Source organism: Myotis myotis, unplaced genomic scaffold (genome assembly GCF_014108235.1).
Source record: "Myotis myotis isolate mMyoMyo1 unplaced genomic scaffold, mMyoMyo1.p scaffold_m19_p_1, whole genome shotgun sequence".
NCBI classification, from domain to species: domain Eukaryota; kingdom Metazoa; phylum Chordata; class Mammalia; order Chiroptera; family Vespertilionidae; genus Myotis; species Myotis myotis.
Window position 1 is genome coordinate 70,987,439 of NW_023416313.1, and position 14,798 is coordinate 71,002,236.

The 14,798-nt window shown below is 37.3% G+C and overlaps 1 protein-coding gene across 2 annotated transcripts in view; it reads left to right on the forward strand.

The window, feature by feature from the left end:
- Positions 1-14,798, forward strand: part of BANK1 (B cell scaffold protein with ankyrin repeats 1) — a 336,360-nt gene that overhangs the window by 94,435 nt on the left and 227,127 nt on the right. For both annotated transcript variants that reach the window (XM_036340817.1, XM_036340827.1), the window contains exon 5: positions 5,328-5,467. In XM_036340817.1, coding sequence (XP_036196710.1) covers positions 5,328-5,467 — 140 coding nt within the window. The remainder of the gene's footprint in view (positions 1-5,327; positions 5,468-14,798) is intronic.

Here is a 14,798-nt window from a genome sequence, read left to right on the forward strand (position 1 = left end):
AGCCATTTACTGGGTAACTTTAGATAAGTCTCCTCATTGTTCTGTGCCACAATTTTCTTATTGATAAAATGGCTTATCTACTTACATTTCAAGTACTTACTTAAGGGATTTTTTTGAGATAAAAAGATAAGATATAAGACCACACTTAAACAGACATCCAATGGAGGAACAAAGTGTCAATCTCTCCCTCTAGCAATTCCCTTAAACACGGGGAGGGGTGTGGTAAACCATTTAAAAAGACCTGGTTTGGAGGGTGGTGATGGGTTCAGGATGGAAGGGGTTAATAGGGGAAAAATGGACATCTGTAATACTTTCAACAATAAAGATAAATTAAAATAAATAAATAAATAAATAAATACTTCCATAGGGAAGAGAATTGAGGGGTTCATCTTTCTTTATAAATATTGCATACCTCATATTGCCCCTCTCATCTCTTAGTCCTCTGTTTATATTTCTTGATATAATAACTAGAAAAATGGTTTGCCCCCTTTTACCCTGAGGAATCATGCTCAGGAGAGCTCCCAATTCTATTTCATCTCATATATAATCCCTGTGCCCATTGGTGACTTCCAACTCAAGAAATAGTCTCAATCAGTTTCCCACATCATCTTTAAAACATCATTGCGTACTTTTTTGAATACCACGTTAAAATGGAGTGGTCAAAAGTTAAAGTGGAAGCATATCAAGAACCTCTCCTGTTCTCAGAATTCTTTTAAAGAATACGGATGCATCAGTGTCCAGAGGAGGCCCCTATCTGTCCAGTATCTTTTCAGCTTAGAAAACATGCTCATGTGACTTGATTTTTGAACATTGGACCGAGTTAATCAGTCATGACTTAAAGTGTGGTCTGCTTCCTATAAATGTTCTCTTGTGCTGTAACCAGAGATTTCTATGTAAATCTGGTTTGTGTTGAGGGCTGTATGGCAGCTTCACACTACTGTCCAGGACACAGGCTTATTTCTAGTCACCACTCCACAGTCCTAGGGTATGGCCATAATTATTATGGAACAAGATGGCTCCAAAGACTTGGCCGCCACGCCCATGTTCAGAGCCATCTGATGAAGTCGTGGTGTGCTGGGACCATTTCATACTGGATTGATAGAGCCAATTTTCTGTATCTCTTCCTGAATACATATGTAGTTACACCACTTTTAAACTTTTCAAACTTTCCTAACAAAATACCACAGACTGGATGGCTTAACCAACAGAAATCTATTTTCTCACAGCTCTGGAGGCTCAGAGTTTATGGTCAACAGGCCAACAGGTGGTTTATGGCAAAATCTCCTTCCTTGGCTTGCAGATGGCCACCACCTCCATGTAAATATGGCCTTTTCTCTGCGCACCTTTTCTCTGGTCTCTCTCCCTCTTCTTATAAGAGTGCCAGTCTTATTAGATAAGGCCCCCACCTTTATCACCTTATTTAACCTTAATTACCTCCTTAAGTCTTCATCTCCAAATACAGTGCATTAGGGGTTAGGGCTTCAACATAAGAATTTGGGTGTGGAGGACACCATACAGTCCATAACACATTGGTAGCTTGAAATCAGTCATAGTGTAAGTATTTACACCACAGATATGGGCAAATCTAAATACCAGGGCTTCTTTTATTTCTTTTTCTCTTTTTCTATCCTTCTGGAGAGTCAGTTTCTCAGCATAACCCTGGGATAAAGAAATGAAGGTTTCATTAAATAATAACAAATAATAATAAATTTCCTATTAGCCAGAACTTAATCCCAAGTTCATATCTAGACGAAAGGAAGAGTAGAAAATCCAGTCTTTTTAGTTGGATGGAACTGTGTCCTGCAACAACAAAAGAAAATCAAAATCTCCTTCTGAAAGGAAGAAGATAATAGACATTGGGGTAGGCAAAACATTTCTGTTAGAAAAGGTTACCCCTAAGGCCAAATACTCTACTTTCTTTGTTTGGATACCTGCTCCTAACCATCTAAATGTGTGTGTGTGAGTATGTGTGAGTGTGTGTGTGTGTGTGTGAGCGTGTGTGTGTGAGTGTGTGTGTGAGAGTGTGTGTGTGAGTGTGTGTGTGTGTGAGTGTGTGTGAGTGTGTGTGTGAGAGTGTGTGTGTGTGTGTGTGTGTGTGTGTGTGTGTGTGTGTGTGTATTACTAGTCTCTTAACATTGAGGCATATAAAATACAGGGGCCTCAGATTTCTCTCTCTTCAACCCAACACTAAGCCATATTAATGTTCTTTTTAAAGTATGTTTCTTTCTAACTTTGTAACAATTCAGAGAATAACAAAATTATATGAAAGTATAATGTGCTACACAGGGAAGAAATCCTAAGATTCTCTTGTTCTTTCCCTTTTGACATACCTATAAATATTAACTGGATTTTTTCACTTGAGAAAATATCCTCTAAATTTTGCCTTCTCCCTCTCAGCTCAATAACTTGATAAATTTGTAATTATTTTCTTTTCTAAAAAACGAACCTTCCCAATGGTATCCACAGGTTTGTCTCAGAGAAAAACTGTTTTGTGCTGAAAGAATTTAAATTTACTATAGTCCAGTTTAAGCCAAAACATATAAAAATACATGTTAAGGCTTTAAACTAGAAATATTAACTAATTCTTGCTCAGAAGGAAGAGGGTATTCCTCTGGTACCTGTAGCTCAGCCAGAAAAATATTTTATACAACAGGGGCACAGACAATTAAAAGTTGAAAATAACATAAAATGAATCCATAATGACATAGAATCTATTTATTAATTAGAAAACTGAGTTCTGAATAATATAAATTATAATATCATATTTCATTTTAAAAGGATGAAAAATACTTTAGGATGTACCAAATATTAATCTGAACCTGTTTATAAAAATAACAATATGAAATTTTTCTACATGATCTTCAGGAAGATGATTTTAATATTTATAAAACTTATATTAATTTTTAGCACGACCAAGGTTTTGAAGCTACCAGTATTTATTTAATTATACTGTTCTAATCAAAAGAGTCATGTTGATTTCAGTTCCCATGGAAACCTTTGGTAGGTGTATTTAAGGTTTACCATGTGATATGGGCTAAAATTGGTTCACAAAGGAACACAGCTTCTCATACAATGGAAATATAGAAAATGAAACACTCTTAAATTAATGGGTTTGTGAAATATCCTTTTAAATGGAATTAGTGAATGTAATTCTGACTTTCAAGAAATACCTTTGGATTATATCATCCATAAGTTACTTTAATTGGTCCTTCAGATGGAAGGACAGGCCGCTTAAATCACAGAGACAGGAAAGGTTGACAAAGACTCTTGAAGAGCCTAGAACTTGAGATTTGAAATTTAAGTAGAATATTTTAACACCACTGCTCCTCTGTAAGTGTACTTCGCTGTGTATCTATGTCTGATGCGGGCAAGGAGTTCTATTGTTTTTCTACCATTGTAAGCCTTTTTGCTTCTTCATCGTCGACTCCTATACCCTTGCTTGGTTGGAGACTTTGGCCTATCTTTGTGTGTGCCTCCCGTGTTAAATGTGAATTGTCTACTTTAGATTATAAATACCAGAACTCACTTTTCCTCTTCCTATTTGAATCTTTAAAGTAATTCACTTTATTTTCATTGAAGAGCTATAAAATGTAGACACCATGGTGCCCAAGGTTAATGTAAAATAATGCTCAAGCCATATGGGTATTGTTCACAAAAAAGGCCAATTCAGAAATACCTTCTGAAGGAGCCCTCCCAAGCAAATGAATCTATATGAAAATGGTAATTAGGTCTTATTTAACCACTGACATTCAATAGATATGAAAATGTACACAGCAGATACAGTACTTCAAGGGACATCTCTTCGGAGGATTACTCCAAAGTCAGCATCATTATCAGTAGATCTAATGGCAAAGTTTTGAGTCAACTAATGGCTCCAGATATCAGAAACAAATGAGTTCATTTTAATCCTCTAGTCTAGAATATTTTAGTATTCTATATCGAAGACCTAGCAAGTAAATCTGACCTTATCTCTCTTATCATTTATCACCTGACTTTCTTTCAGAAAGGCAACACCACCACCCCATTGTAAAACTCCTAATCTCTTTTCTGATAAACAAAACCAATTTCTTCATTCAAAATCATCCTTATGAAATTTACTGAGATTGATTTCATTTGACTCCAAAAACTCCAGAACCCCTGTCACCATATGTGTATGGCTGTAGGTGAAGAGATGCACTATACAACTTTCAGTCTTTTGTTGTTATTTCTCTTTCATTCTCTATTGGACAGATACTTTAGGAAGAGAGAGCTTTTCCTTTATAATATAGGTTAAGTGACTAGTCAAGCAATAGGGCAAGAGGAAATTTCAGTTTCCTCATCTAGCTAAGCTTAAGATTGCTTTTGTGGGCTTTAGATTACCTCGAGCAATATTATAAGATCCTTTACTTTAGGAGATAAAGTAAAATTAATGCTTAAACCTTAAGAACTTTTAAATAGTCAAAGCTTCATTCAGGGATTAGGGTTATAACTAGCTTTTTAGTCTTGTTCTTAATGGCTTATTCCAAACCCCAGATGTTTAGATGACAAAATTTTCCCAGAAGAATTTGGAAAATGATTCCAGAACAAAGAGTGAAAGTTTTTAAAGTATGTTCTGGAAATGAATTTAAAGATAAATCTTGTTTACTTTTGTTTCAATAAAACACAATGACTTTGCTATTGAAATGACTATTGTTATTCTTTCACGGGAAGTCCAAAATTCTTAGGTAACTTTAACTGTTAGTGTGTTAGATCAGAATTCACAATGAAGAATGTCAACTACTTTAAACAGGATGTTCACAAAAGACTTTGGATAAATGTATGGTGTAACTAGTACTTAAATAACAGGGCATTAAATCTTGCATTCCCAAAGGTTTTTCATTATAATCAATTGAATAGAAGTTCTATAATTTCAATTGACTCTATTCTTTCTCTGTTCAAAGACAATTTTGAGAAACTTGTCTATAATTTATGGAAATTTTCATCATAAGAGTAGTAAAAAAAACACCTTTTTATGAGCAACTTTACTGTTCTAAATTATAAACTATTATTTAAAGATGATCACAGATTTTTTTTTTTAATGGAAATTAGTAGTTAGGGAGAAAGGACTTAGTGCTTTACTTTTATTATACTTTTACCATGTGTTGTAAGTTTTTTTTTAACAAGTCTAAAATAGTACATTCTATGATGTGATTTCTAACTCCTAAAGATAAAAAGGAAAATATCAGTGCTAGAAGTTAGCAAAATCATTATGAATTCTTAAAGCCTTCCTTCATATTCTCTAAGAGGTATAATAATGTGAGACAGGCATTATATACTCAGCTCCTAACTCTATTTTTGTGTTTGATAAGATTTTCCTGCTGGCTCCGTCAGTGTCCATGTCTACTGTGATGGAATCATTAAGGCCCAAACTGAGATGAAATACTACACAACAGAAAAGGCTGTGGGAGGCCTGTTGGAAGTGGCAGGTTCAGGAGATGGTGTGTGCCAGGTAAGTTGATCTTTCCAGGAAGGTGATAATGGCCTAAAAAGCCAGTGCAGATAAAAGAATGCACACTTCTGTAGAAACACTGTATGCTGGTTGAATAAGAATGAATTACTGATCAATGGAAAGGGAGGAAACAGAACCTCTGCGAGGCAGATAAATTACTTTGCTTAAGTCAGCCATTCCAGATAATGTCACTGAGAGACAGGTTACCCATTGTAAAATAGCTATTGTGATGGGCTCATTTTAAAGCTGTTACAGAGCAGATAAAGAAAGACAGAAGGATTAAAGAGAAAGCTTAAGAAATTAATTTCCTCTTTATCCAGATCTGGACAATACAAAACAAAAGAAAAGTCAGGCCATCTGATGCTCAGAGGTTAAGAAGTCAGACAAACCAAGAATACCACTCAAAAGGAAGCCTGGGGTGTTAAGCTAGATAGGAATTGTTATTTTCGTGTGGAAATTTCCAAGCTCAGTGTATGTTTTTCTCAGTTTCATTTATCACTGTTATCTGATAGTGAAAATTCTTGCTTCAAATTAACAATGTTTGTTAGGAAATCCAGAAGTTAACATTTTCTGGTAAGTATACAAAAAGGTATTCTAAGTGTACAGAGAAGCCCCAGGTTACTTCTATTATCCAGCAAGGGTGACTTGGCGAGGAGTTTGTGGCCTCCTCAGAGAGCCTTGTTTGGGACATTTTCCAGTGAATGTAGATGCTATGAGTCCCCTACCCTCATGAGATTGGAATGTAATTATTGCCTTTTGATTAATCTTATGACAGTAGTTTAATTTCTGCATTTTATTTATCTTCTTGTTACCTGACCCACTTGCAGTAGAGAGGAAGTTTGCTTGATGTGGAACTTTTATCCTTTATGTGCTTATTTCATCAAGTTCTCAGACTGAAATAAATGTCACTTCTTTTTATAGCTGCGAGATGCTTAGAATTATAACCTTGCTTAATTGCCTTTTTTGGTGTGTGGTGGGGGAGAGGGGAAGGGTAGAAGGGGGAAGAGACAAATAAAGAGGTAGTTAAATGAACAATGTGATCTTCAAATTCACCACAAAACACTCCAAAAGAATGTGTAACAAAACCATCAATGATAGTGAAGTTGACAGGTTGTCATGAAGCCTTATATGTTTAAGCTAGTTTAGAATTGGAAGTTTTGTTATTTATTTTGTGTGATACATTTTTCTATTAGAGTTCTCCCTTATGTATGACATGTTTTAGAACAATGAAAATGGTAAAAATGTCTTAGAGAAGGGCAGGCAGTAAAATACCATTTGTCAAACCAGAGAGTCTGTGGACATTTGACAAAATGTCTATTTTGTAATTGCAAAGCAAGAACAAAAGTAATAGCCTGAAATACAGAATGTTTCATTTTCCTGTGACAAATCTACCATATCTTCTCTTTAAAAATTCTGCTCATTACAAAAAGATTAATAAAAGTGATATATAGGATTGTTAATATACAGTCAACATAGAAGGAAAGTAGTCCCCAAGACACATTTTTTGTGTTGGTTTTGCCTTTAGGGAGGAAAAAAAACATTTGTGTAGAGTCAAAATTAAATGTAATTTATAACTCTTGGACAGTGTTTCAGAATGCTGTGAAGTACAAGTGTTGATTTCTTCTACAGCTTTGAGTGAATAAAAACTCTTAGATAACTAGAAAATGCTCCATTTCATTTTTGCTCTCAGTGTCAGAAATGAGCGGTGAGTAAGGGTTATGATTGCATCTTCAGGTTTCTCCTCTCCCCCGAGCCCTGGTGGTCTAGTGAAGGAAAGAATAGGGACAGTCTCAGCTTGACTCATGCTGTCATTGGCAGGAAAGAGCCATTTTAAACTCAAGGTGAGAGTCCTGAGGGGTAGAACTATTCTAGTTTGGTGACAGCAGGCCACAGTATTAGAAGAAACATTATTCATATGTAATACCGTTTGTAATACTTTAAGCAATAAAACTAAAAAAAAGAATTAGATTTTTAAATTATTAATGAAAATTGTAATATATGTTTCCATCAAAATAAAGTTTTGAAATAGGAAAAAAAAAGAAGAAACATTATTAAGAGATAAAGTTTAATATATACAATTTAAGATAGATAGGCATAGAGATTTAGCTACTGTGATCAGGGGACCTAGACATGTTGTGGGATTAGATCAAACTAATCCTGAGACAGATCTCAGACCAGACCCAGCTCTACCATCAAACGCTAATAGAAGGAAGAGGCTGCAGTTCAGCCAGACCAGTGGTCGGCAAACTGCAGCCCCTTGAGTGTGGCTCTTCCACAAAATACCACGTGTAGGGGCGCACGTACAGTGCGATTGAAACTTCGTGGCCTCACTCAAGGGGCCAAAGAGCCCCTTGCTACCTGCATGTGGCTCGTGAGCCGCAGTTTGCTGACCACTGAGCCAGACTTCCCCAGGTCTCAGACCAGGTGTATGACATGGGTTTGTCTAATCCACTGGCATCTGGACCATACATGCTACACCTTTACGAATTCACGAAGATGGTGAATGGCAGACTCTGCCCTTGATGAAAAAGAAGGCAGCTCCATGCCATTTCCTGGGCGTGTGTTAGGCATGTGTGGCCTAGAATGAGGTGGTCCAGCCCACGCTGCTTCTCCTTGTGGGTGCGTGGGTTTTCTCCCACGTAGATTATATTTTTGACATTTGATTCCCTCCCCCTATAGATTATATTTTTGAAATTGTGTAAAAACATTTGTTTTTTCATTCCATTATAGAACATTACAGTAATTGTTTCTTTCATGTGCTTACTACTGTGTCTTTTAATTGGAAAATGTGGATATTTTGCAACTAGTCCACTGAACATCTCAATTCAAAGAATAATATACATTGTAATTTTATTCACTATAGTGACTGTGTGTTTGTAAGAACGTATACCAACCTATTTAGCTGAAATGGTATATTGTAACAGCTAGCTTGAGTTTTCCTATACATTTTAATGGTAGCTGTGATTCAAGTAATCCTACAAATTAGTAATAAAATAATCCCTATAGTACTAATTTAGAAGCTATTGGGCATATAACACATGAACAGTCTTTGAATTTAAGGAAAGGAACAATAATGAGAAGTCTGTGTGGGTTTTATTTTTCAGTAATCTTAGAATTTGCAATAAGAGGCTTTCCATTGTCATTTAAAAACTAATGAGCGTATAGCAGAATGACCATTCTGTGAATTTGGGAAAAGAAACGGTAATGAGGAATTTGATTCTCTCAGTTTATTTTTAATGATGTCCATTAGGTGTTAGAATATGTTACCAAAACCAGCTTACTTATCTAACTGCTTCCTAAAATCATTCCATCTTTTTTGAATAGATACGAAACCCCAGCACATAGTCCCATAAAGACACATTTTCCATATCGTCACCTATGATGGTGAATTCAATTGAGATTCAATGAAAAAAAAAATCCAAAGCACAATTTGGGAACATAATTAGAATTCTAGTATTCGTATTAAAAATGCTAGTAACTCCCATTTAACTGAAATTATTAAAACCTTTGAGAATTTCAAACTATTTACAAAAGTGTCTAGGGACAACAATGAAGTTAACTTTGTATAGTAAAAACTAGGTACAGTATAAAAGCCAAATTAGGCCGGAATGCTAAAAGAACATAGACTTATTGTTCAAAGCATTAGGATCCTATCCATTAAGAGTTTTTGAAATGGTACCAACTAATTCTTCTTAGTTTTATTTTTTATTGGTAAAATGGTAACTTTGCCTTTCATGTATTTATCATTTTGCATGTTTTACTTTATACTTATTTATCTATTTTTAAAATCTTATTTTCATCTTCATATTAGGTACACTTCATTTCCAGTTTTCATGCAAATATATATATATATAATTTAATCTTTGGCTTGCTACCTGCAGATGTTTCATACAACATGAAGCCAGACGCCATTGGGTGAGACAAGGTACAGGCTTAGGGAATTCTCTTATCATTTGGAATCTTCCAGTTGTGACTAGTTCCCTTACACATTAGTTTCTTCACTAGGTTAAAGCTCAGGTGTTAGCAGTTGTCACCTGTAAAGAATCTTCAGGAAGGTAAAGGGGGATAAAGGATGATGGAAGGAGTCCTGGCTTGGAGTGGTAAACATACAATACAATATACAGATGAGGTATTGTAGAATTGTACACCTGAAACCTACATAATTTTATTAACCAATGTCATTCCAATACATTCAATAAAAAATAAATTAAAAATTTTTAAAAAAGAATCTTCTGGAGATTCTCCCCATTGAGAGATACTGGGAATTCCCAGGTCTCTCAGTAATTGTTTTAAGCCCATGCCCCACTCAAAAGTTTGATGGACAACTTACTTCCTCTTTTCATCAACTCCTGTTGATGAGAGATACAAATGCATCCAGTCTCTTCACATAACGCCAGTGTTGCCTAAGACACTCCCTGGCTACAGACTTTCAGTGGCTCCCTGGATAAGGTCTGAACTCCTTTGATTGGCACACCAGGCTGCAGGATCACAAATCTTTTCCAACTCAACTCCTACCACAGCATACCCTCTCCATATCTTCTTAATTCTCTTCATTACTCCTATGTTCTGGCCATCAGGATTGCTCATTCTTAGAACACACTACGCTAATCCTCCCTCTACCCTCAGCTTCCCAAAGGCAGGAGCACTGCGCCTTTCACCTATGCATACCCAGTTTATTTCACACAAGTAGTCCCTGATGCAAGGGGCACAACTGATAGTTATTGCTTAAAAAACAGGAAAACACAACGTGATTGCCATTTGAAAAACTGGCAAGTGGCAGCATGCAAAGGAAAATCAGTTTCCCTATGGGGCAGGAGCAGGAGTTGGATTCCTTTACTGAATCACCAATCACTTACTTCATGAGAACTCGGTGTTCTTAGTGCTGAAGGAACTCCCCTATGTGTACAATGAAGAAGCTAGGGTATATGATCACCAAGGTCACTTCCAACTGAAATATTTCATAATTTCATGGTAAGAAAAATCTACTTAACTACATTGGAAATTAGGACTGCTCTCCACTAAAGAGGATTGTCTTGCATATATGTGGGCTTTCCATGTAGCCTTTATTTCACTTTTATTTGCACTCCTTCCAATTCTCCCTCCAGAGAAGAAGGAAATTATTTGAGTTTAATGTATCTTCCTTCAGTTTTATTACTTGTTACATATTTCTGATGAAAGATTTGAAATGAGTAGGGAAAGAAGAGTCAAATGAAATGCAATTTGGAGGTCTATTTCTGGATTTCTTTTTCATATTGTTTGTGCCCCTTATAAGAAAGGGTCACTCAGAATAAGGCATAGCCACTGAAGTTTGCTTTGTACTGACAAGATTAGTGACATTTTCTTTGTGTTATGTCTCCACCAGTGATGATGGTCTATTGATAGTTAACGATACCTCATTAGGATAGTCCAGACTTGATGTTTATACTCACATCAATTAAAAATCATTGAGCCCTAACCGGTTTGGCTCAGCGGATAGAGCGTCGGCCTGCAGACTCAAGGGTCCCAGGTTCGATTCCGGTCAAGGGTATGTACCTTGGTTGTGGGCACATCCCCAGTAGGGGGCGTGCAAGAAGCAGCTGATTGATGTTTCTAACTCTCTATCCCTCTCCCCTCCTCTCTGTAAAAAAATCAATAAAATATATTAAAAAAAATCATTGAGTCAAATAGGAATGTAATATTTAGTATGCTCATCCATTTATTTAGAGAAAAACAAATAATTTGGTTAATTTTAACATTATATATAGCAGTTGTTAAAGGAAAAAAATAAATATTTCTGAGTGCAATTTCTTAGCCATTAACACAGCCATACTGTTCTCTACAACTCTTTATCTCACAAGCCACCTCAGTCCATTTTCAAAGCTTTGGGCCCATGTCTTTTAGCTATGTTCAACTGCTGTTTAGAATATTTTACTAATGACTTGCTAATTAATTGTTTCTACTTACTCAGTGGAAATAAATACTTGCACCATTTTGTATTTCTCCCAAACTAAAGCATCTCTCTTGCTTCTTACATCCCTTTCTCCATTGGTCACTGGGGCTGGCTTGACTGCCCTATACAGAGGACGTCAGAGAGCTGGTGTGAGTGTTGCCCATAACCGACTATTAGAGTGCAGGCTTCTGCTTTTACTATTTAGTTGTTTAGAGGATTGAGATCCATAAGGAATATTTTTTAAAAAACCAGAAAACAAAGCACAAGTCTAACACCATTAGCAATGTTCTTTTATAGCTTTCATAACAAGACAATGATAGAAAATTAGAGGATCTGCCACTGATAGTAAAAACCCCCAAATCATTAATAACCATTTGGAAATTAGAAGACTGAAAACGTTATTGTGAAAAAAAAGTGTTTGTTTATGTTTTTAAACAACTCAGTATGCATTCTTGTGGGCCTATCAAAAACAGCTGTATTTCAATAATAAGATAAGAAATAAAGTGGATATAAAATTTGGGAACTCTAAATTGTGTTTAGCATTCATGAATTATGCTTCTACAGTAAACTGCATTAAGACACAGGAATGGAAGTAAAAGAAATCGTTGACAAGAAAAATTTAACTTCTGAAAATCCGCACCTTTCTCCCCCAAACATCAGCCATTTAACATCATCAACCTTATTACTTTAAGTAGCAACACACAAATATATATATATATATATATATATATATATATATATATATATATATCAATTATGTTCAAGTCTTTCCCAAAAAATTCAATGGACATTTTTCTTGTTTGATTTAACTTGAGTTGTCAGCAACAATTAACACCATTAACTAACTCACTTGCTTAATATTTATTTTTTTCTTAGCTCCCATGAAGTCATATCTTCCTGGGATTCCCCCTATATCCTTAGCCTTTTCTTCTCAATTTCTTTTGTAATCTCTTCTTTCTAGAAAATAAAGTTTCACATTTGCCAAATTTTTATTCTTAGACTCTCTTCTTTGCATTATAAATATTTCCTCTTCAGGTTATCTCATCCTAATATGCTAAGTGTCTGGTTGTCCAGTTGTCCTTTCAACCAATCAAAGCATAATATGCTAATGATATGCTAAGGCCACTCAGCTGCTCACTATGTGCACTGACCACCAGGCGGCAGACAGTCGACTGGTCGACCAATCGCTATGATGTTCACTGACCACCAGGGGGCAGATGCTCCAACCAATAGGTTAGCTTACTGCTGGGATCCAGCAGATTGGGACTGAGATGATCCAGACATGCTCTGGAGCCCTCCTGTGGTCCCTCCCCGGCCCTGATTGTGCACCAGTGGGATTCCACAGCCTGGCCTGTGCTCTATTACAACCCAGGACCTCTCAGGGGATGTTGGAGAGCCAGTTTCGGCCTGATACCACAGGCCAGGCCAAGGGACCCCACTGGTGCCTGAATTCATTCACCGGGCCTCTAGTTAACTTATAAAATATACACGAAATGTGTTTCTTCTTTAAGCTCAGTCTAACTCAGGATATACATCATCATCATCAACCCAGTTCTATGGGAGAGGGAACCAGGGCCTGGGTGGAGGTGGGCAAAGGTTGGGGCGGGGGGGTGGAGAATGGGAGATATCTGCAATAGTTAATACCTTCTATTCTATCACCCTACAAATTCAATTCATCACTAAGCCATATCAGTTTTACTTACTAAATCTTGCTTACTTCTCTATACATCTCCCAAGTTCCAATACTATGGTCCACCACATTTCCTCTTGCCTAAACAACTGTGATAGCCTCCCACTTGGTCCCCATGGTTTCTTACACAGGGCCTACTTACCTTAAGTCCATTGTTTGAGAGGTTCTTTTAAAAAGAAGGATTTTAGTTATTCTCCTGCTCAAGCACTCCAATAATTTCATTACTGTGTGGACTTAAAAAACACACCAACTTTATGATGAACAATATGGCCTGTAGTGACCGTCACCTATCTTTCTCTCCAGGTCAATTGCCCATTCCAGGCACGCTGGCCTGATTTTAGTTCCTGGACTTTTAGTACCTAATTTCCCATCACAGGACCTTTATGTAAGCTCCTCTCTGTAACTAAAACATGTTTTCAGTCCCTTCTTCTCTCTCACTATCTTTACTAATTAATTCTAATTCATCCTCCAAATTTAATTTTAGCATCTTTTCATTTAGCAAAGCCTTTCTGACCCCACACATCTCCTCTGTATCTCTTTGTAACACTGATCACATTCTAATTGGACACTGATATGTGATATTTCTCAGAATAATGTCTGCCTCTCATTAGACTCCAAGGTCAACAAGAACAGAGATACTATCTTATTTGCTTCCGTATTTCATCTCTAAAACTTGGTACACTGACTGCTGGGAGCCGGTCCATCCTTGCTGTTTCAAGGGACCTGGCATATATGGCATACTGTTCTTAATATGTTTGTTCACCTTCTTGGCACTATGTGTTTTAACCAAGGTCTCTGAGAAAGGTTGTTTCCCCAGGTAGGGATTTTCCCCTGAAGTTAGGGAGGGAATAAAACCTCTTAACTAAGTGCCAGGTGGGTAATTAATCACTTTAACTATGAACAATCATGCTTAAGCTACATAATCTTTACTTCCTGGAATGGAGATAAGAAACGCCCTAACCTTTGGAATAGAGATTGATAGGATTGGAATCAACTGGTATAAATACAGATGTAACAAGTCAGAACGAAGAAGACAGAACCTACACACAGAACTTAGAAGACAGAACCTACACAGAACCTACAGACAGAAGAACTTCGCTGGAGAGAACATGGCAAAAGATCCTGGACTGAACCTGACTACAGAAATTGGCAAGAGAACCTGACTAGAACCTGGTGACTGAACCTGGCTGGAGAACCTGGACAGAACCTGGCTGGAGAACCTAGCGAGGGAACATGGCTACAGAACCTGGCTGGAGAACCTGGAGAACCTAGCAAGAGAACATGGACACAGAACCTGGCTGGAGATCTGAAGCAGAACCTCTCTGGAGATCCAGACCAGAACTTGGCTGGAGATCCTGGCTGGAGATCCTGGCTAGGCTGCTGATCAACTGAACACTGCCTCCATGTCATTCCTTCTTCACCGACTCCGTCTATGCCTTTGGGAACCCCTGGACCTGCTGGGGCAGGACCCCGGCATCTGGCGCCCGAACAGGGACCCCTAGGTAAGCCCCACTCTCGGGATGGATAGGACTCCACCGCAGGAAGAGGGTGGATAGTCTTCGCCGACTCCATCCACACCTTTGGGAACCCCTGGAACAGGATTCCCCTAGGTAAGCCCCCCCACTTCCCATTGAGAACTCCACACTCGGGACGGATAGGACTCCACCAGGGTATTGCAGACCCCCCTATAGAGGATAAGTAGGGTAAGAAGG